The 22,026-nt window shown below is 52.9% G+C and overlaps 2 protein-coding genes across 7 annotated transcripts in view; both read left to right on the top strand.

Annotated features, from left to right (window-relative positions):
- The window catches only part of SETD1A (SET domain containing 1A, histone lysine methyltransferase), a 91,927-nt gene that overhangs the window by 29,590 nt on the left and 40,311 nt on the right, over positions 1-22,026 (top strand).
- LOC107307439 (uncharacterized) overlaps positions 2,607-22,026 on the top strand; it is a 29,479-nt gene continuing 10,059 nt past the window's right edge. For 3 of the 6 annotated variants that reach the window (XR_014941058.1, XM_085533248.1, XM_085533251.1), the window contains exons 1-7: positions 2,607-6,377; positions 10,155-10,254; positions 11,507-11,614; positions 13,498-13,604; positions 17,102-17,216; positions 19,998-20,063; positions 20,823-21,012. Coding sequence is in view for 5 of the 6 variants with exons in the window: in XM_085533248.1 (XP_085389374.1) it covers positions 3,697-6,377; positions 10,155-10,254; positions 11,507-11,614; positions 13,498-13,604; positions 17,102-17,216; positions 19,998-20,063; positions 20,823-21,012 (3,367 nt within the window). In the remaining variant the exon portion in view is untranslated. Of the gene's footprint in view, positions 6,378-10,154; positions 10,255-11,506; positions 11,615-13,497; positions 13,605-16,978; positions 17,217-18,135; positions 18,178-19,997; positions 20,064-20,822; positions 21,013-22,026 lie in introns of those variants that run through there. The other 3 variants (XM_085533249.1, XM_085533250.1, XM_085533252.1) reach the window with 3 other exon arrangements.

Here is a 22,026-nt window from a genome sequence, read left to right as displayed (position 1 = left end):
CCACATCTCCTTTAAACCCCCCATATCCCCCTTTAACCCCCTATATCCCCTCATATCTCCCCCTATACGGCCCTATATACCCCATATCCTCTTTAAACCCCCCATATCCCCCTATATCTCCCCTATATCCCCCTCTATACCCCCCTATATCCCCTTTAACCCCTTTAAACCCCCCTATACCCCCCATACCCCCCTATCCCCACCTCCTCCTTCCCATCTCACCTGCCTCAACCGCCCCTTAACGGGGTGGGGAAACAACCGGGCCCTCCGTAAACCGATGGACGGAACTACAACGGATCGGAACCGATCGGAACGGGTCGGAACGGATCGGAATGGATCGGAACCAATCGGAACGGATCGGAATAGATCGGGACGGATCGGAACGAGTCGGAACCGCCGCCGCCGCCGCCGCCGCCGCTGTGAGACCGTGAGGGGCGGGGCCGGGGGTGGAGCCAACGGCCGAGCTCGCGCCCTGAGCCAAATCTCGCGAGATCTCCTCCTCCAACCGCCCCCCCACGGTATAGCGTCATTTCCGCAGCAGCACTTTCGCCACGAGAAAAATAATAATGAGTAAATCGAATCACCCCGCACTTTCGCCACCATAAAAAATCCTTGCCATTACAAGTTCCGTATCCGCACTTTCGCCACGAAAAAAAATCCCTGCTATTACAAGTTCCGTATCCGCACTTTCGCCACCGTAATAATAATAATAATAAAAAAATAGTAAATGCATCTAACCCCCCCCCGGCAATTTCGCCAACATAAAAATAATAATAAAATAATAATAAATAAATCTTACCGCCCCCTCCGACCAATTACAAGTTCCGTAGACGCACTTTCGCCACTATAAAAGTTCCCCCCCTCAGTGAAAATTTATTTCCGCAGCCGCACTTTCGCCACCATAAAAATGCCCCCCCATTTCAAGTTCCGTAGCCGCACTTTCGCCAGCATAAAAATCCCCCCCATTTCAAGTTCCGTAGTCGCACTTTCGCCACAAAAAAAATAATAATAAATAAATATAAGCCATAAAAATAATAATAAGTAAATCTGAGCCTCCCCGTCTCATCAGAAGTTTCGTAGTCGCACTTTCGCCTTTTTTGGAGTGACTTTTAATCTCAATTTTTAATTTATTTTTTTAAATATCTTTTGAATTTTATGAATTTTTAATTTTTTAAATATTTTAATAACTTTTTAATTTTTAAAAAAATTAAAATTTAAATGAATTTTAATTTTTGGAATTTTAAAAAATTATTAGAATTTTTAAATGACTTTTTAATTTTTTTTTAATTTTTAATTTTTTAAAAATTTTTAAATAACTTTTTAAATTTTTTAAATTTTTTAAATATTATTTTTATTTTTTAAACAACTTTTAAAATTATTTAAATTTATATTTATATATATATTTATATATATATTTATATTTATTTTTTCTTATTTTTATATATATTTATATTTAAAATTATTTAAATTTTTAAAACTTTTAAAATGATTTTTGATTTTTAATTTTTTTAATGACTTCAATTTTTTGGCTTCTTAATTTTCTGATTTTTTTTTCATTTTTAAAATTCTTTAAATGACTAATTTTTTATTTTTTTAAATATTTTTAAATTTTTTGTAACGAATTTAATTAAATTAATTTCTTAAAAACTTCTAAATATTTTTTAATTTTTTGAATTATTAATTTTTAATTAATTTTTAATGACTTTATAATTTTTTATTTTTTTTTTTAATTTTTTAATGACTTTTCAATCTCTTGATTTTTTCAATTTTCTTTAATGACTTTAATTTTTTCAATATTTATTTTTTTTAAATTTTTAATGACTTTTTAACTTTCGGAATTTTAAATATTTTTAAATATTTTAAAATTTAATTTCATAAATTTTATTAAGTTAAAATTTTATTAAATTTTATTAATTTAATAAAAATTTTAAATATTTAAATATATTATAATATATAATATATAATAATTTATTTTTTTTTAATTTTTAAATTTTCATTTTATTTTTAACGACTTTTTCATTTTTTTTAATTTTTTTTTCTTTTTTAATGACCTTTTAATTTTTAATTTTTTTTTAATTTCTAAAATTTTTAAACGACTTTTAAATTTTTTTTTATTAAAGAGATTTAAATTAAATTAATTTAATTAACTAATAATTAATAAAATAAAATAAAATAAAAAAATAATTAAATTAAATTAAATTAAAATGACTTTAATTTTATTAAATGACTTTTTAATTTTTTAAATTTTTAATGACTTTTTTCTATAAAATAAAAATAAAATAAAATAAAATAAAATAAAATAAAATAAAATAAAATAAAATAAAAATTAAATTAAATTAAAATGACTTTAATTTTATTAAATGATTTTTTAATTTTTAAAATTTTTAATGACTTTTTTCTATAAAATAAAAATAAAATAAAATAAAATAAAATAAAATAAAATAAAATAAAATAAAATAAAATAAAAAATTAAATAAATTAAAATGACTTTAATTGTATTAAATGACTTTTTAATTTTTAAAATTTTTAATGACTTTTTTCTATAAAATAAAATAAAATAAAATAAAATAAAATAAAAAATTAAATTAAATTAAAATGACTTTAATTTTATTAAATGACTTTTTAATTTTTAAAATTTTTAATGACTTTTTTCTATAAAATAAAAATAAAATAAAATAAAATAAAATAAAATAAAATAAAATAAAATAAATAAAATTAAATTAAATTAAATTAAATTAAAATGATTTTAATTTTATTAAATGACTTTTTAATTTTTAAAATTTTTAATGACTTTTTTCTTTTTTGAATTTTTAATTTTTTAAAATGATTTAATTTAAATTTTTTAAATTTTCTTTTAAATTTTTTTTTTAAATTTTTTGATTTTTTAAAATTTTTAATGTTTTTTCATTCTCATTTGGGTCAATTTGAGCCTCATTATCGACACTTTGGTCACCTTTAGTCCTTCTTGTGCTTCTGTTCTTTATTTTGGGCCATTTTTGGCCCATTTTGGGGCCGTTTTTGGGCTTATTTCGGACGATTTTGGGTCTCCCCCACCCAATTCAAAATGGCGGCTGCGCGGGGGCTGCCGGGAGATGTAGTCAACGCCATCAGCCAATGGGATGCGAGCCCGAGGAGCCTCCGCCAATGGGAGCGCGAGAGGAGAAACCACTTCCGGTCCTCCAGCACCATAGAGAGGACGGGAGAGAAGGGATGACCGGAAGTGAGGCTCTGGCTAATAGAGACAGCGCAATAAAGGCGGAAGTGAGGGGGAGGAGCAATGAGGAGCGGTTTCCGGTGTTGATTTTGGGGCAAAAAACGAGGAAATGGGTCAAAAAACGGGGCCCGGTTGCCTAGCATAAACCATAGGCTCCACCGGAACCGGAAATGGACGCAAGCGGAAGTGAGACGTTCAGACGGTCGCGCTCCCACAGAGGCAGCGCTCACACCGGAAGCCGGAAGTGAAAAAACCGGAAGTCGCAGAACCCGGAAGTCGCAGAACCCGGAAGTAGCAGGACCCGGAAGTAGCAGAACCCGGAAGTCGCCCAACCCGAAAGTCGCCCTACCCGGAAGTGGGTTGTGCCTCTCTCCCATTGGCTCTCCGAACCGGAAGCGGAAGCGGGCGAGGCGCTGCGCGCGCATCTCCACGGCAACGGGCCCGGGGGGTTGTCGGCCTCCTTCAAGGCCCCGTTTGTTGCCATGGAAACGCGGCCTACAGGCGCGGGGCCGCCGCGGCCTCCTCCCAGGGGCAAAATGGCGGCCAAGGGGAGGGGGCGGCGGGGCCTGAAGGGGGCGGAAGTGGATGTGAAAGCGTCGGAGGTCAGTGAGGGGTCAGCGGGGGTCACGGCGGGGTCACGTGATGGCGAGGGAGCCGCTTCCGCCGCTTCCGGGTCGACGTTGGACGACGTGGGGTCAGCCGCGGTCAGCACGGGGTCACGTGGGGGTGGGGGGGCAATGGATGCCAGTGTGGGGTCGGCGGTGGCCAATCAGGAGGCGGTATGGTACAGGGGGTCAGAATTGGCCAATCAGGAGGCGGAATGCTACCGGGTGTCGGCGGCGGCCAATCAAAATGCAGAATACTCCCACGGGTCGGCGGCGGCCATCTTGGGGTCAAAGGGCGCCACTTTGGGGTCACGGTCAGCCAATGAAGGATCAAGAGCTGCTGCTGTGAAACCGGAAGTGCGCTCGGCGGCCATCTTGGGGTCACGAACAGCCAATGGGAGGGCTGCGAGGTCAGCGTCGGCCATCTCGGTATCTAAGTCAGCCAATGAGAGCGCTCGGAGGTCAACGTCGGCTATCTTCGGGTCAAAGGAGACGACCCCAACGTCCGCCATCTTGGTTTCGGAGACACACACGTCGGCCATCTTGGGGTCAAAGGTCACAACCCACACTCCAGCATCCTCCATCTTGGGGTCAAAGGTGATGACCCCAACCCCAACGTCCGCCATCTTGGATTCAGAGACCCCATCATTGACCCCTTTAAGGTCAAAGGTGACGACCCACATCCCCCCGTCGGCCATCTTGGATCCAACGGCGGCCATCTTGGACTCAGAGACCCCCACCCCAACATCCGCCATCTTGGGGTCAAAGGTGACGACCCCCACCCCAACGTCGGCCATCTTGGATCCAACCCCGTCAGCCATCTTGGATTCAAAGACCCCAACGTCGGCCATCTTGGATACAGCCCCGTCGGCCATCTTGGATCCAAGCACATCCACTCCTCCGTCGGCCATCTTGGATTCAGAGACCCCAACGTCGGCCATCTTGGATCCAACGGCAGCCATCTTGGACTCAGAGACCCCCACCCCAACATCCGCCATCTTGGGGTCAAAGGTTACGGCCCCCACCCCCCCGTCAGCCATCTTGGATCCAACCACGTCGGCCATCTTGGATTTAGAGACCCCAACGTCGGCCATCTTGGATCCAACGGCAGCCATCTTGGACTCAGAGACCCCCACCCCCCCGTCGGCCATCTTGGATCCAATCCCGTCGGCCATCTTGGATCCAATGTCGGCCATCTTGGATCCAACCCCGTCGGCCATCTTGGACTCAAAGACCCAAACGTCGGCCATCTTGGATCCAACCCCGTCGGCCATCTTGGACTCCGAGACCCCCACCCCCCCGTCGGCCATCTTGGATCCAACCACGGCGGCCATCTTGGATCCAACCACATCCAACCCCCCGTCAGCCATCTTGGACTCAAAGACCCCCTCCACCCCGTCGGCCATCTTGGACTCCGAGACCCCCACCCCCCCGTCGGCCATCTTGGATCCAACCACGTCGGCCATCTTGGATCCAACCACATCCAACCCCACGTCGGCCATCTTGGACTCCGAGACCCCCACCCCCCCGTCGGCCATCTTGGACCCAACCCCGTTGGCCATCTTGGATTCAGAAACCCCAACGTCGGTTATCTTGGACCCAACCCCTTCGGCCATCTTGGGTCCAACGGCGGCCATCTTGGACTCAAAGTCCTCCACCCCCCCGTCAGCCATCTTGGACTCAGAGACCCCAACGGCGGCCATCTTGGATCCAACGGCAGCCATCTTGGACTCCGAGACCCCCACCCCCCCGTCGGCCATCTTGGATCCAACCACGTCGGCCATCTTGGATCCAACCACATCCAACCCCCCGTCAGCCATCTTGGACTCAAAGACCCCCTCCACCCCGTCGGCCATCTTGGACTCCAAGACCCCCACCCCCCTGTCGGCCATCTTGGATCCAACCACGTCGGCCATCTTGGATCCAACCACATCCAACCCCCCGTCAGCCATCTTGGACTCAAAGACCCCCTCCACCCCGTCGGCCATCTTGGACTCCGAGACCCCCACCCCCCCGTCGGCCATCTTGGATCCAACCACGTCGGCCATCTTGGATCCAACCACATCCAACCCCCCGTCAGCCATCTTGGACTCAAAGACCCCCTCCACCCCGTCGGCCATCTTGGACTCCGAGACCCCCACCCCCCCGTCGGCCATCTTGGATCCAACCACGTCGGCCATCTTGGATCCAACCACATCCACTCCTCCGTCAGCCATCTTGGACTCAAAGACCCCCTCCACCCCGTCGGCCATCTTGGCCCCGACCCCGTCGGCCATCTTGGATCCCCCAGCCCCCCTCTGGGACCCCCAAGCATCTCGCTGCCCCCCATCATCCAACGGCCCCACACGTGGGTCCCACAGCAGCCTGGGGCCCGGCATCCCCCCTCCCCACACACGCTATGGGGCAGAGGCCGACTCCGTCAGCGTCCTGTCGGGGTCCCTCAGCTCGTTCCCCGACGATATCAGCTCTATGGGGTCGGATTCGGAGCTGGGGGGTCCCACCTTTCGTCGCACCGACCGCTACGGCTTCTTGGGGGGCTCGCAGTACTGCGAGACAGCGTAAGTCGCCCCATAGCTGCCCCATAGCGCCCCATAGAGCCCCATTACAGTCCGTATCTGCCCCATAGAGCTCCATAGAGCCCCATAGAGCCCCATTACAGTCCGTATCTGCCCCATAGAGCTCCATAGAGCCCCATAGAGCCCCATTACAGTCCGTATCTGCCCCATAGAGCTCCATAGAGCCCCATAGAGCCCCATTACAGTCCGTATCTGCCCCATAGAGCTCCATAGAGCCCCATAGAGCCCCATTACAGTCCGTATCTGCCCCATAGAGCTCCATAGAGCCCCATAGAGCCCCATAGAGCCTCATTGAGCTCCATTACAGCCCATAGCTGCCCTATAGTGCCCCATAGCTGCCCTATAGAGCCCCATAGAGCCCCATTACAGTCCGTATCTGCCCCATAGAGCTCCATAGAGCCTCATTGAGCTCCATTACAGCCCATAGCTGCCCTATAGTGCCCCATAGCTGCCCTATAGAGCCCCATAGAGCCCCATTACAGTCTGTATCTGCCCCATAGAGCTCCATAGAGCCCCATAGAGCCTCATTGAGCTCCATTACAGCCCATAGCTGCCCTATAGTGCCCCATAGCTGCCCCATAGCGCCCCATAGAGCCCCATTATAGTCCGTATCTGCCCCATAGAGCTCCATAGAGCCCCATAGAGCCTCATTGAGCTCCATTACAGCCCATAGCTGCCCTATAGTGCCCCATAGCTGCCCTATAGAGCCCCATAGAGCCCCATTACAGTCCGTATCTGCCCCATAGAGCTCCATAGAGCTCCATAGAGCCCCATAGAGCCTCATTGAGCTCCATTACAGCCCATAGCTGCCCTATAGTGCCCCATAGCTGCCCTATAGAGCCCCATAGAGCCCCATTACAGTCCATATCTGCCCCATAGAGCCCCATAGAGCCCCATTGAGCTCTGTTATGCCCCATAGAGCCCCATAAAGCCATACTACGGCCCATGGCTGCCCCATAGCTGCCCTATAGCGCCCCATAGCTGCCCCATAGAGCCCCATTACAGTCCGTATCTGCCCCATAGAGCTCCATAGAGCCCCATAGCTGCCCTATAGCGCCCCGTAGAGCCCCATAAAGCCCTATTACGGCCCATGGCTGCCCCATAGCTGCCCCATAGAGCTCCATATCACTCCATAGAGCCCTGTGACACCTTGTATCTGCCCCATAGCTGCCCCATAGAGCTCCATGGAGCCATATTACGGCCCATGGCTGCCCCATAGCTGCCCTATAGAGCCCCATGGAGCCCCATTACAGTCCATATCTGCCCCATAGAGCTCCTTAGAGCCCTATTAATGTCCGTATTTGCCCCATAGCTGCCCTATAGCACCCCATAGCTGCCCCATAGAGCCCCATAGAGCCACATTGAGCTCCATTACAGCCCATAGCTGCCCTATAGTGCCCCATAGCTGCCCTATAGAGCCCCATAGAGCCCCATTACAGTCCGTATCTGCCCCATAGAGCTCCATAGAGCCCCATTGAGCTCTGTTATGCCCCATAGAGCCCCATAAAGCCCTACTACGGCCCATGGCTGCCCCATAGCTGCCCTATAGCGCCCCATAGCGCCCCATAGAGCCCCATTACAGTCCGTATCTGCCCCATAGAGCTCCATAGAGCCCCATAGAGCCCCATAGAGCCTCATTGAGCTCCATTACAGCCCATAGCTGCCCTATAGTGCCCCATAGCTGCCCTATAGAGCCCCATAGAGCCCCATTACAATCCATATCTGCCCCATAGAGCTCCATAGAGCCCCATTGAGCTCTGTTATGCCCCATAGAGCCCCATAAAGCCCTACTACGGCCTATGGCTGCCCCATAGCTGCCCTATAGCGCCCCATAGCTGCCCCATAGAGCCCCATTACAGTCCGTATCTGCCCCATAGAGCTCCATAGAGCCCCATAGAGCCTCATTGAGCTCCATTACAGCCCATAGCTGCCCTATAGTGCCCCATAGCTGCCCTATAGCGCCCCATAGAGCCCCATTACAGTCCGTATCTGCCCCATAGAGCTCCATAGAGCCCCATTGAGCCCTGTTATGCCCCATAGAGCTCCATAAAGCCCTATTACAGCCCATGGCTGCCCCATAGCTGCCCTATAGCGCCCCATAGCTGCCCCATAGAGCCCCATTACAGTCCGTATCTGCCCCATAGAGCTCCATAGAGCCCCATAGAGCCACATTGAGCTCCATTACAGCCCATAGCTGCCCTATAGTGCCCCATAGCTGCCCTATAGAGCCCCATAGAGCCCCATTACAGTCCGTATCTGCCCCATAGAGCCCCATAGAGCCTCATTGAGCTCCATTACAGCCCATAGCTGCCCTATAGTGCCCCATAGCTGCCCTATAGCGCCCCATAGAGCCCCATTACAGTCCGTATCTGCCCCATAGAGCTCCATAGAGCCCCATAGAGCCTCATTGAGCTCCATTACAGCCCATAGCTGCCCTATAGTGCCCCATAGCTGCCCCATAGAGCCCCAGTACAGTCCGTATCTGCCCCATAGAGCTCAATAGAGCCCCATTGAGCCCTGTTATGCCCCATAGAGCTCCATAAAGCCCTATTACAGCCCATGGCTGCCCCATAGCTGCCCTATAGCGCCCCATAGAGCCCCATTACAGTCTGTATCTGCCCCATAGAGCTCCATAGAGCCCCACTGAGCCCTGTTATGCCCCATAGAGCTCCATAGAGCCCCACTGAGCCCTGTTAGGCCCCATAGAGCTCCATAAAGCCCTATTACAGCCCATGGCTGCCCTATAGCTGCCCTATAGCGCCCCTTAGAGCCCCATAGAGCCCCATTGCAGTCCATATCTGCCCCATAGAGCTCCATAGAGCCCCATTGAGCCCTGTTATGCCCCATAGAGCTCCATAAAGCCCTATTACAGCCCATGGCTGCCCCATAGCTGCCCTATAGCGCCCCTTAGAGCCCCATAGAGCCCCATTACAGTCCGTATCTGCCCCATAGAGCTCAATAGAGCCCCATTGAGCCCTGTTATGCCCCATAGAGCTCCATAAAGCCCTATTACAGCCCATGGCTGCCCCATAGCTGCCCTATAGCGCCCCATAGCTGCCCCATAGAGCCCCATTACAGTCCGTATCTGCCCCATAGAGCTCCATAGAGCCCCATTGAGCTCTGTTATGCCCCATAGAGCCCCATAAAACCCTACTACGGCCCATGGCTGCCCCATAGCTGCCCTATAGTGCCCCATAGCACCCCATAGAGCCCCATTACAGTCCGTATCTGCCCCATAGAGCTCCATAGAGCCCCATTGAGCCCTGTTATGCCCCATAGAGCTCCATAAAGCCCTATTACAGCCCATGGCTGCCCTATAGCTGCCCTATAGCGCCCCTTAGAGCCCCATAGAGCCCCATTACAGTCCGTATCTGCCCCATAGAGCCCCATAGCGCCCCATAGAGCCCCGTTACACCCCATAGCTGCCCTGTAGAACTCTATAGAGTCCCATTAAGACCCATTACACACCATAGCTGCCCCATAGATCCCCATTACAGCCCATAGCTGCCCCATAGAGCTCCATAGAGCCCCATAGAGCCCTGTTACACCCCATAGCTGCCCCATAGAGCTCCATAGAGCCCCATAGAGCCCTGTTACACCCCATAGCTGCCCCCCATCCCCCATAGAGCTCCATAGAGCCCCATATCTCCGACGGGATCCCTCAAACCATGGGGCAGGGTTGGGTGGGCGAGGTTGGGGGGTTCATATGGGACTCACTTATGGGGCTGAGCCCCACACTTATGGGGCTGCACCCCACAGGGAGAGCTCGGTGCCCGTGGAAGTGGCTCGGCAGAGGGAGCTGAAGTGGCTGGAGATGTTTTCCCATTGGGACAAATGGCTGACCAAGAGATACCAGAAGGTGGGTCTGCCCCATAGCGCCCTCAGCCTGCCCCATAGCGAGCTCTACTGCCCCATAGCGCCCTCAGCCTGCCCCATAGCGAGCTCTACTGCCCCATAGCACCCTCATCCTGCCCCATAGCGAGCTCTACTGCCCCATAGCGTCCTCATCCTGCCCCATAGCGCCGTCATCCTGCCCCATAGTGAGCTCTACTGCCCCATAGCGCCCTCATCCTGCCCCATAGCACCCTCATCCTGCCCCATAGTGAGCTCTACTGCCCCATAGCGGGCTCCTCCTGCCCCATAGTAAGCTCTACTGCCCCACAGCAGGATCTTCTGCCCCATAGCGGGCTCCTCCTGCCCCATAGCAGTGACCTCCTGCCCCATACCAAGCCTTTCTGACCCCATATCAGGAACCTCCTGCCCCATAGTGTGCTCCTCCTACCCCATAGCGAGCTCTACTGCCCCATAGCGCCCTCATCCTGCCCCATAGTGGGCTATTCTCACCCCATAGCGGGGGCTGTATGTCGCTATGGGTCTGGCTGTGTGTATCTATGGGTCCCTATGGGTCCCTATGGGTCTCTATGGGTCTCTATGGGTCCCTATGGGTCTCCATGGGTCTCTATGTGTCTCTGTGGGTCCCTATGGGTCTCTATGGGGTCGCTAGGGGTCCCTATAGGTCCCTATGGGTCTCTATGTCTCTCTATGGGTCTCTATGGGTCCCTATGGGTCCCTATGGGTCTCTATGGGTCCCTATGTGTCTCTGTGGGTCCCTATGGGTCTGTATGGGGTCTCTATGGGTCGCTATGGGTCCCTATGGGTCCCTATGGGTCTCTATGGGTCTCTATGGGTCTCTGTGTGTTCCTATGGGTCTCTATGGGTTTCTATGTGTCTCTATGTATCTCTGTGTCTCTATGGGTCGCTATGGGTCCCTATGGGTCTCTATGGGTCTCTATGGGTCCCTATGGGTCCCTATGGGTCTCTATGGGTCTCTATGTGTTCCTATGGGTCTCTATGGGGTCTCTATGGGTCTCTGTGTCTCTATGAGTCCCTATGTGTCTCTATGGGTCCCTATGGGTCTCTATGTGTCTCTGTGGGTCTCTATGGGGTCTCTATGGGTCTCTATGGGTCCCTATGGGTCTCTATGGGTCGCTATGGGTCTCTATGTGTTCCTATGGGTCTCTATGGGGTCTCTATGGGTCCCTATGGGTCCCTATGGGTCCCTATGTGTCTCTATGGGTCTCTATGGGTCTCTATGGGTCGCTATGGGGCAGGTGAAGCTGCGCTGTAGGAAGGGGATCCCGTCGTCGCTCCGTGCTCGCGCCTGGCAGCTGCTGTCGGCCAGTCACCAGCTGCAGATGGACAACCCGGGGCTGTTCCAGGTAATGGGGGCAATTAGTGGGGGTAATTAATGGGGGGGGGCAATTAGTGGGGGTAATTAATGGGGGGGGGCAATTAATGGGGGTAATTAATGGGGGGGGGCAATTAGTGGGGGTAATTAATGGGGGGGCAATTAATGGGGGTAATAAGGGGGGTAATAAGGGGGTGGGGGGGTAAATAGGGGCATTAAGGGGTTGGGGGGGCAATAAGGGGGGGGAATAAGGGGGTAGGGGGGAATAAGGGGGGCAATAAGGGGGTGGGGGGGTAAATAGGGGCAGTAATGGGGGGTAATAAGGGGGTGGATGGGCAGTAATGGGGGTAATAAGGGGATGGGGGGGTAAATAGGGCGACATTGGGGGGCAATGAGGGGGAAATAGGGGCAACAAGGGGGGGTAATAAGGGGGTAGGGGGGATAAGGGGGGCAATAAGGGGGATAATAAGGGGCAATAAAGGGGGTGGGGGGCAATAGAGGGGGTAATAAGGGGGTTGGAGGGCGGAAAAGGGGTAATAAGGGGGGTAATAAGGGGGTAATAAAGGGGAGAATAGGGGGGCAATAAGGGTGGGGGGGCAATAAAGGGGGTAGGGGGCAATAAGGGGGGGAAATAGGGGCAATAAGGGGGGAAATAAGTGTGCGGTGGGGCAATAATGAGGGTAGGGGGACAATAAGGGGGGGCAATAAGGGGGGAGGGGGGCAATAAGGGGGTGGGAGGGCAAATAGGGGCAATAATGGGGGGTAATAAGGGGGTAGGGGGGGAAACAGGGGCAATAAGGGGGTAGGGGGGGAATAAGGGGCGTAATAAGGGGGTGGGAGGGCAAATAGGGGCAGTAATGGGGGTAATAAGGGGGTAAGGGGCAATAAGGGGGGGCAATAATGGGGTGGGGGGGCCATAAAGGGCCATATATGGCCGTATAGGGTCATATGATCTCTATGGGTCTTTATGGGTCTCTATGGGGTCTGTATGTATCTCTATGGGTCGCTATGTGTTTCTATGGGTCTCTGTGGGTCTCTATGGGTTCCTATGGGTCTCTATGGGTCTCTATGGGGTCTGTGGGGTCCCTATGGGTCTCTATGGGCCTCTATGGGTCTCTATGGGTCTCTATGTGTACCTATGTGTCTCTATGGGTCCCTATGGTTCCCTATGGGTCCCTATATGTCCCTATGGGGTCTCTATGGGTCTCTATGGGGTCTATGGGGTCCCTATGGGTCTCTATGGGCCTCTATGGGTCTCTATGTGTCTCCATGGGTCTCTATGGGGTCTATGGGGTCTCTATGGGTCTCTATGTGTCCCTATGGGTCTCTATGGGTCCCTATGGTTCCCTATGGGTCCCTATGGGTCCCTATGGGGTCTCTATGGGTCTCTATGGGTCTTTATGGGGCTCTATGTGTCCCTATGGGTCTCTATGGGGTCTATGGGTCTCTATGTGTCCCTATGGGTCTCTATGGGTCCCTATGTGTCTTTATGGGTCTCTATGGGGTCTCTATGGGTCTCTATGGGTCTCTATGGGGTTCTATGGGTCTCTATGGGTCTCTATGTGTCCCTATGGGTGTCTATGGGGTCTCTATGGGTCTCTATGTGTCCCTATGGGTCTCTATGGGTCTCTATAGGTTCCTATGGGTTTCTATGGGTTCCTATGGGTCTCTATGGGGTCTATGGGGTCTTTATGGGTCCCTATGGGTCTCTATGGGGCCTATAGGTCTACTATGGGGTCTCTATGGGTCCCTATGGGGTCTCTATGTGTCCCTATGGGTCCCTATGGGTCTCTATGGTTCCCTATGGGTCTCTATGGGGTCTCTATGTGTCTCTGTGTGTCTCTATGGGGTCTCTATGGGTCCCTATGTGTCCCTATGTGTCCCTATGGCTCAATCTATGGGTCTGCCCCATAGGACCTGGAGCGCCAGCCGGGTGACTCGCGTTGGTTGGACGCCATTGAGAAGGATTTACACCGACAGTTCCCGTTCCACGAGATGTTCGTCGCACGGGGGGGACACGGGTGAGGACACGGCCCCACTTCCTGCCCCATAGCGGGATCTCCTGCCCCATAGCAAGCTCTTCTGCCCCATAGCAGGATCTCCTGCCCCATAGCAAGCTCTTCTGCCCCATAGCAAGCTCTACTGCCCCATAGCAGGCATCTCCTGTCCCATAGGAAGCTCTTCTGCGCCATAGCAGGATCTACTGCCCCATAGCAGGCATCTCCTGCCCCATAGCAACCTCTTCTGCCCCATAGCAGGATCTAGTGCCCCATAGCAAGCTATTCTGCCCCATAGTGGGCTCTTCTGCCCTATAGCCATCTTTCCTGCCCCATAGCGAGCTCTTCTGCCCCATAGCGAGCTCTACTGCCCCATAGCAGGATCTCCTGCCCCATAGCGAGCTCTTCTGCCCCATAGCAGGCATCTCCTGTCCCATAGCAAGCTCTTCTGCGCCATAGCAGGATCTACTGCCCCATAGCAGGATCTCCTGCCCCATAGCAAGCTCTTCTGCCCTATAGCAGGATCTACTGCCCCATAGCAAGCTCCTCTGCCCCATAGCAGGATCTCCTGCCCCATAGCAGGCATCTCCTGCCCCATAGCAAGCTCTTCTGCCCCATAGCAGGCATCTCCTGCCCCATAGCAAGCTCTTCTGCCCCATAGCAGGCATCTCCTGCCCCATAGCAAGCTCTTCTGCCCCATAGCAGGCATCTCCTGTCCCATAGCAAGCTCTTCTGCCCCATAGCAGGCATCTCCTGTCCCATAGCAAGCTCTTCTGCGCCATAGCAGGATCTCCTGCCCCATAGCAAGCTCTTCTGCCCCATAGCAGGATCTCCTGCCCCATAGCGGGATCTCCTGCCCCATAGCAAGCTCTTCTGCCCCATAGCAGGATCTCCTGCCCCATAGCAAGCTCTTCTGCCCCATAGCAGGCATCTCCTGTCCCATAGCAAGCTCTTCTGCCCTATAGCAGGATCTACTGCCCCATAGCAAGCTCCTCTGCCCCATAGCAGGATCTCCTGCCCCATAGCAAGCTCTTCTGCCCCATAGCAGGCATCTCCTGTCCCATAGCAGGATCTAGTGCCCCATAGCAAGCTATTCTCCTGCCCCATAGCAAGCTCTTCTGCCCCATAGCAGGATCTAGTGCCCCATAGCAAGCTATTCTGCCCCATAGTGGGCTCTTCTGCCCCATAGCAGTATCTCCTGCCCCATAGCAGGATCTCCTGCCCCATAGCTATCTTTCCTGCCCCATAGCAAGCTCCTCTGCCCCATAGCAGGATCTCCTGCCCCATAGCAAGCTCCTCTGCCCCATAGCAGGATCTCCTGCCCCATAGCGGGATCTCCTGCCCCATAGCAGGCATCTCCTGCCCCATAGCAGGATCTCCTGCCCCATAGCGAGCTCTACTGCCCCATAGCAGGATCTCCTGCCCCATAGCAAGCTCTTCTGCCCCATAGCAGGATCTCCTGCCCCATAGCAGGCATCTCCTGCCCCATAGCAAGCTCTTCTGCGCCATAGCAGGATCTAGTGCCCCATAGCAAGCTATTCTGCCCCATAGTGGGCTCTTCTGCCCCATAGCAGTATCTCCTGCCCCATAGCAGGATCTCCTGCCCCATAGCAAGCTCTTCTGCCCCATAGCAGGATCTCCTGCCCCATAGCGAGCTCTTCTGCCCCATAGCAGGATCTCCTGTCCCATAGCAAGCTCTTCTGCGCCATAGCAGGATCTACTGCCCCATAGCAGGCATCTCCTGCCCCATAGCGGGATCTTCTGCCCCATAGCAAGCTCTTCTGCCCCATAGCAGGATCTCCTGCCCCATAGCAGGCATCTCCTGCCCCATAGCAAGCTCTTCTGCCCCATAGCAGGATCTAGTGCCCCATAGCAAGCTATTCTGCCCCATAGTGGGCTCTTCTGCCCCATAGCAGTATCTCCTGCCCCATAGTGGGCTCTTCTGCCCCATAGCAAGCTCCTCTGCCCCATAGCAGGATCTCCTGCCCCATAGCAAGCTCCTCTGCCCCATAGCAGGATCTCCTGTCCCATAGCGAGCTCTGCTGCCCCATAGCGGGATCTCCTGCCCCATAGCAAGCTCTTCTGCCCCATAGCAGGATCTCCTGCCCCATAGCAAGCTCTTCTGCCCCATAGCAGGCATCTCCTGTCCCATAGCAAGCTCTTCTGCCCCATAGCAGGATCTACTGCCCCATAGCGGGATCTCCTGCCCCATAGCAAGCTCTTCTGCACCATAGCAGGATCTACTGCCCCATAGCAGGCATCTCCTGCCCCATAGCAAGCTCTTCTGCCCCATAGTGGGCTCTTCTGCCCCATAGCAGTATCTCCTGCCCCATAGTAGGATCTCCTGCCCCATAGCAAGCTCCTCTGCCCCATAGCAGGATCTCCTGCCCCATAGCGAGCTCTTCTGCCCCATAGCAGGATCTCCTGCCCCATAGCAAGCTATTCTGCCCCATAGCAGGATCTACTGCCCCATAGCAAGCTCTTCTGCCCCATAGCAGGCATCTCCTGTCCCATAGCAAGCTCTTCTGCGCCATAGCAGGATCTACTGCCCCATAGCAAGCTCTTCTGCCCCATAGCGGGATCTCCTGCCCCATAGCAAGCTCTTCTGCCCCATAGCAGGATCTCCTGCCCCATAGCAAGCTCTTCTGCCCCATAGCAGGATCTCCTGCCCCATAGCAAGCTCCTCTGCCCCATAGCAGGATCTCCTGCCCCATAGCGAGCTCTTCTGCCCCATAGCAAGGGTCTCCTGCCCCACTTCCGACCACACCCACCCCTTCTCTATTGTCCCCTTTAGCCCCGCCCCCTTCCGGCCCCACCCATTTAAGCCCCGCCCCCATCTCTGTAAGCTCCGCCCCTTTCCCAGCTCAGTGACCCTGCCCACTTCCGGTCCCACCCCATTAAGCCCCGCCCCTTCCTGTCTGATGCCCCGCCCCCCTCTGGCCCCACCCACTTCCTGCCTGCCCCTTTAAGCCCCGCCTCTTCCTGTCCCATTAAGCCCCGCCCCCTCTCATCCATGGACCGAGTAAGCCCCACCCACTTCCGGTCACAACCCCATCAAGCCCCGCCCACTTCCGGTCTCATCCCATTAAGCCCCGCCCCTTCCTGTCCCAGTCCCTTTAAGCCCCGCCCCTCCATGGTCCGGTCCCTTTAAGCCCCGCCCACTTCTGGTCCCACCCCATTAAGCCCCGCCCCTTCCTGTCCCAGTGCCTTTAAGCCCCGCCCCTTCCTGTCCCACCCTATTAAGCCCCGCCCCTTCCTGTTCCAGCCACATTAAGCCCCACCCCTTCCTGTCCCAGTACCCTTAAGCCCCGCCCCTTCCTGTCCCAGTACCCTTAAGCCCCGCCCCTTCCTGTCCCAGTACCCTTAAGCCCCGCCCCTTCCTGTCCCGGTCCCTTTAGGCCCCGCCTCTTCCTGTCCGAGCCTTTAAAGCTCCATTCCGGCTCCGCCCACTTCCGGCTCCGCCCACTTCCGGCCACACCCTGCTAAGCCCCGCCCCTTCCTGTGTGTGCCCATATATAAAGGCAGCAGGACCTGTACCGGGTGCTGAAGGCCTACACGGTGCTGCGGCCCCACGAGGGTTATTGCCAGGCACAGGCTCCAGTGGCCGCCGTGCTGCTCATGCACATGCCTGCTGAGGTCAGTTGGGGGGCAGTATGGGGAGATATGGGGTCCTATGGGGTCTCTATGGGGCTCTATGGGGTCCTATGGGGTGATAGGGGGGTCTATGGGGCTCTATGGGGCTCTATGAGGAGCTGTGGGTGTCTATGGGGTGTGTATGGGGCTCTATGGGGAGATATGGGGTCCTATGGACTCTCTATGGGGCTCTGTGGGTCTCTATGGGGGGCTATGGGGTGTCTATGGGTGTCTATGGGGTCTCTATGGGGGGCTATGGGGTGTCTATGGGGCTCTATGGGGCTCTATGGGGTCCTATGGGGGCTCTATGGGGCTCTATGGGGAGATATGGGGTCCTATGGGGTGTCTATGGGGCTCTATGGGGTCCTATGGGGTCTCTATGGGGCTCTATAGGGTCCTATGGGGTCTCTATGGGGCTCTATAGGGTCCTATGGGGTCTCTATGGGGCTCTATGGGGAGCTATGGGGCTTTAAGCGGTCTCTATAAGGCTCTGTGGGGCTCTATGGGGTGTCTAAGGGGCTCTATGGGGAGCTATGGGTGTCTATGGGGAGCTATGGGGTCTCTATAGGGCTCTATGGGGTCTCTATGGGGAGATATGGAAAGATATGGGGTCCTATGGGGTCTCTATGGGGTCTCCATGGGGCTGTATGGGGCTTATGGGGGCTCTATGGGGTCTCTATGGGGCACTATGGGGTCTCTATGTGTCTCTATGTGTCTCTATGGGGTCTTAGGGGGTCCTATGGGGCTCTATGGGGTCCTATGGGGTCTCTATGGGGAGATATGGGGCTCTATGGGGAGCTATGGGGTGTCTATGGGGCTTTCTGGGGTAATAGGGGGCTCTATGGGGTCTCTATGGGTCTCTATGGGGCTCTATGGGGCAGTAGGAGCTCTGCGGCCCCACGAGGGTTATTGCCAGGCACAGGCACCCGTGGCTGCTGTGCTGCTCATGCACATGCCTGCTGAGGTCAGTTGGGGGGCAGTATGGGGAGATATGGGGAGATGTGGGGTCTATGGGGTCCTATGGGGCTCTATGGGGTCCTATGGGGTCTCTATGGGGAGATATGGGGTTCTATGGGGTCCCATGGGGTCTCTATAGGGTCCTATGGGGCTCTATGGGGTCCTATGGGGTCTCTTTGGGGAGATATGGGGTCCTGTGGGGTCTCTATGGGGAGATATGGGGTCCTTTGGGGTCTCTATAGGGTCCTATGGGGCTCTATGGGGTGTCTATGGGGCTCTATGGGGAGATATGGGGTCCTATGGGGTGTCTATGGGATCTCTATGGGGCTCTATGGAGCTCTATGGGGTGTCTATGGGGCTTTATGGGGTCCTATGGGGTCTCTAAGGGGCTCTATGTGGTGCCTATGGGGCTCTATGGGATGCCTATGGGGCTCTATGGGGTCTTCATGGGGCTCTATGGGGTGTCTATGGGGCTCTGTGGGTCTCTATGGGGCTCTATGTGGTGCCTATGGGGCTCTATGGGATGCCTATGGGGCTCTATGGGGCTCTATGGGGTCTTCATGGGGCTCTATGGGGTGTCTATGGGGCTCTGTGGGTCTCTATGGGGTCCTATGGGGTCTCTGTGGGGAGATATGGGGATCTATGGGGTCCTATGGGGTCTCTATAGGGTCCTATGGGGCTCTATGGGGAGCTATGGGGTCTCTATGGGTCTCTATGGGGTCCTATGGGGTCTCTGTGGGTCTCTATGGAGTCCTATGGGGCTCTATGGGGAGATATGGGGCTCTATGGGGTGTCTATGGGGCTCTATGGGGAGATATGGGGTCCTATGGGGTGTCTATGGGGCTCTATGGGGAGATATGGGGTCCTATGGGGTCTCTATGGGGTCTCCATGGGGCTGTATGGGGCTTATGGGGGCTCTATGGGGCTCTATGGGGGGCTATGGGGCTCTATGGGGAGATATGGGGTGTCTATGGGGTGTCTATGGGGAGATATGGGGAGATATGGGGTCTCTATGGGGGCTCTATGGGGAGATATGGGGAGATATGGGGTGTCTATGGGGCTCTATGGGGAGATATGGGGTCCTATGGGGTGTCTATGGGGCTTTAAGTGGTCTCTATAAGGCTCTATGGGGCTCTGTGGGGCTCTATGGGGTCTTAGGGGGTCCAATGGGGGCTCTATGGGGTCCTATGGGGTCTCTATGGGGAGATATGGGGTTTTATGGGGTCTCTATGGGGCTCTATGGGGAGATATGGGGTCCTATGGGGGCTCTATGGGGAGATATGGGGCTCTATGGGGTCCTATGGGGTCTCTATGGGGTCCTATGGGGCTCTATGGGGTCCTATGGGGTCTCTTTGGGGAGATATGGGGTCCTGTGGGGTCTCTATGGGGAGATATGGGGTCCTGTGGGGTCTCTATAGGGTCCTATGGGGCTCTATGGGGTGTCTATGGGGCTCTATGGGGAGATATGGGGTCCTATGGGGTGTCTATGGGGCTCTATGGGGTGTCTATGGGGCTCTATGGGGTCCTATGGGGTCTCTATAGGGTCCTATGGGGCTCTATGGGATGCCTATGGGACTCTATGGGGCTCTATGGGGTCTTTATGGGGCTCTATGGGGTGTCTATGGGGCTCTGTGGGTCTCTATGGGGATCTATGGGGTGTCTATGGGGTGTCTGTGGTGCTCTATGGGTCTCTATGGGGTCCTATGGGGTCTCTATGTGTCTCTATGTGTCTCTATGGGTTTCTATGGGTCTCTATGTGTCTCTGTGTGTCTCTATGGGTCTCTATGGGTCGCTATGGGGCAGAGCTGACCCCATTCCCCCCCCCAGGCTGCGTTCTGGTGTTTGGTGCAGATCTGTGACCGGTACCTGCCGGGGTATTACAGCCCAGGGCTGGTGAGATGGGGGGATTATAGGGGGGATATGGGGGGGATATGGGGGGATATGGGGGGATATGGGCGATATGGGGTTATAGGGGGGGATATGGGGGGATATGGGGTTATATGGGGGGATATGGGGTTATATGGGGTTATATGGGGGGATATGGGGTTATATGGGGGGATATGGGGGGGATATGGTGTTATATGGGGTTATATGGGGGGATATGGGGGGGATATGGGGTTATATGGGGGGATAGGGGGGGATATGGGGGGATAAGGGGTTTATATGGGGGGATATGGGGTTATATGGGGGGATATGGGGCCATATGGGGGGGATATGGGGAGTATATGGGGGGATATGGGTCCCTATGTCTCCCTATGTATTCCTATGGGTCCCTATGTGTCTCTATGGGTCCCTATGGGTCCCTATGGGTCTCTATGGGTCCCTGTGGGTCTCTATGGGGTCCCTATGTCTCTCTATGTATCCCTATGTGTCTCTGTGTGTCCCTATGTGTCCCAATGGGGTCCCTATGAGTCTCTATGGGTCTCTATGGGGTTTCTATGGGTCCCTATGTGTCTCTATGGTTCTTTATGGGGTCCCTATGTGTCTCTATGGGTCCCTATGGGTCTCTATGTGTCCCTATGTGTCCCTATGTGTCCCTATGGGTCTCTATGGGCCTCTATGGATCTCTATGGGTCCCAAAGGCTCCCAATGGGGTCCCTCTGTGTCCCTATGGTTCTTTATGGGGTCCCAATGTATCCCTATGCCCCATAGGAAGCCGTGCAGCTGGACGCAGCCGTGTTCGGGTCCCTGTTACGCCGCGTGTCCCCCTGTGCCCACCGTCACCTTTTGGGTCAGGGGGTGGATCCAGTTCTGTATCTCACCGAGTGGTTCATGTGCATCTTCGCACGCACGCTGCCGTGGGCTGCGGTGTTACGTGTATGGGACATGTTCTTCTGTGAAGGTAAAGCTATGGGGCGATATGGGGTGATATGGGGGGATATGGGGTGATATGGGGTGATATGGGGGGATATGGGGGGATATGGGGGGATATGGGGTGATATGGGGTCTCTATGGGGTGATATGGGTCCCTATGGGTCTCTATGGGGTGATATGGGGTCTCTATGGGGTGATATGGGGGGATATGGGGTCTCTATGGGGTGATATGGGGGGATATGGGGGGATATGGGGTCTCTATGGGGTGATATGGGGTCACTATGGAGCTCTATGGGGCTCTATGGGGTGATATGGGGTGATATGGGGGGATATGGGGTCTCTATGGGGTGATATGGGGTCTCTATGGGGTGATATGGGGTCTCTATGGGGCTCTATGGGGTGATATGGGGTCTCTATGGGGTGATATGGGGTCTCTATGGGGTGATATGGGGTCACTATGGAGCTCTATGGGGTCTCTATGGGGCTCTATGGGCTGCCGTGGGCTGCGGTGTTACGGGTATGGGACATGTTCTTCTGTGAAGGTAAAGCTATGGGGCGATATGGGGTGATATGGGGGGATATGGGGTGATATGGGGTGATATGGGGGGATATGGGGGGATATGGGGGGATATGGGGTGATATGGGTCCCTATGGGTCTCTATGGGGTGATATGGGGTCTCTATGGGGTGATATGGGGGGATATGGGGTCTCTATGGGGTGATATGGGGGGATATGGGGGGATATGGGGTCTCTATGGGGTGATATGGGGTCACTATGGAGCTCTATGGGGCTCTATGGGGTGATATGGGGTGATATGGGGGGATATGGGGTCTCTATGGGGTGATATGGGGTCTCTATGGGGTGATATGGGGTCTCTATGGGGCTCTATGGGGTGATATGGGGTCTCTATGGGGTGATATGGGGTCACTATGGAGCTCTATGGGGTCTCTATGGGGCTCTATGGGCTGCCGTGGGCTGCGGTGCTGAGGGTGTGGGACATGTTCTTCTGTGAAGGTAAATCTATGGGGCGATATGGGGTGAT

The sequence above is a fragment of the Coturnix japonica genome, unplaced genomic scaffold (assembly GCF_054131305.1).
Source record: "Coturnix japonica strain WE unplaced genomic scaffold, WE-NBRP24 Scf058, whole genome shotgun sequence".
NCBI classification, from domain to species: Eukaryota; Metazoa; Chordata; class Aves; order Galliformes; family Phasianidae; genus Coturnix; species Coturnix japonica.
The sequence above is the reverse complement of the archived record's forward strand: the minus strand, read 5'-3'. Positions and strand labels throughout refer to the sequence as shown.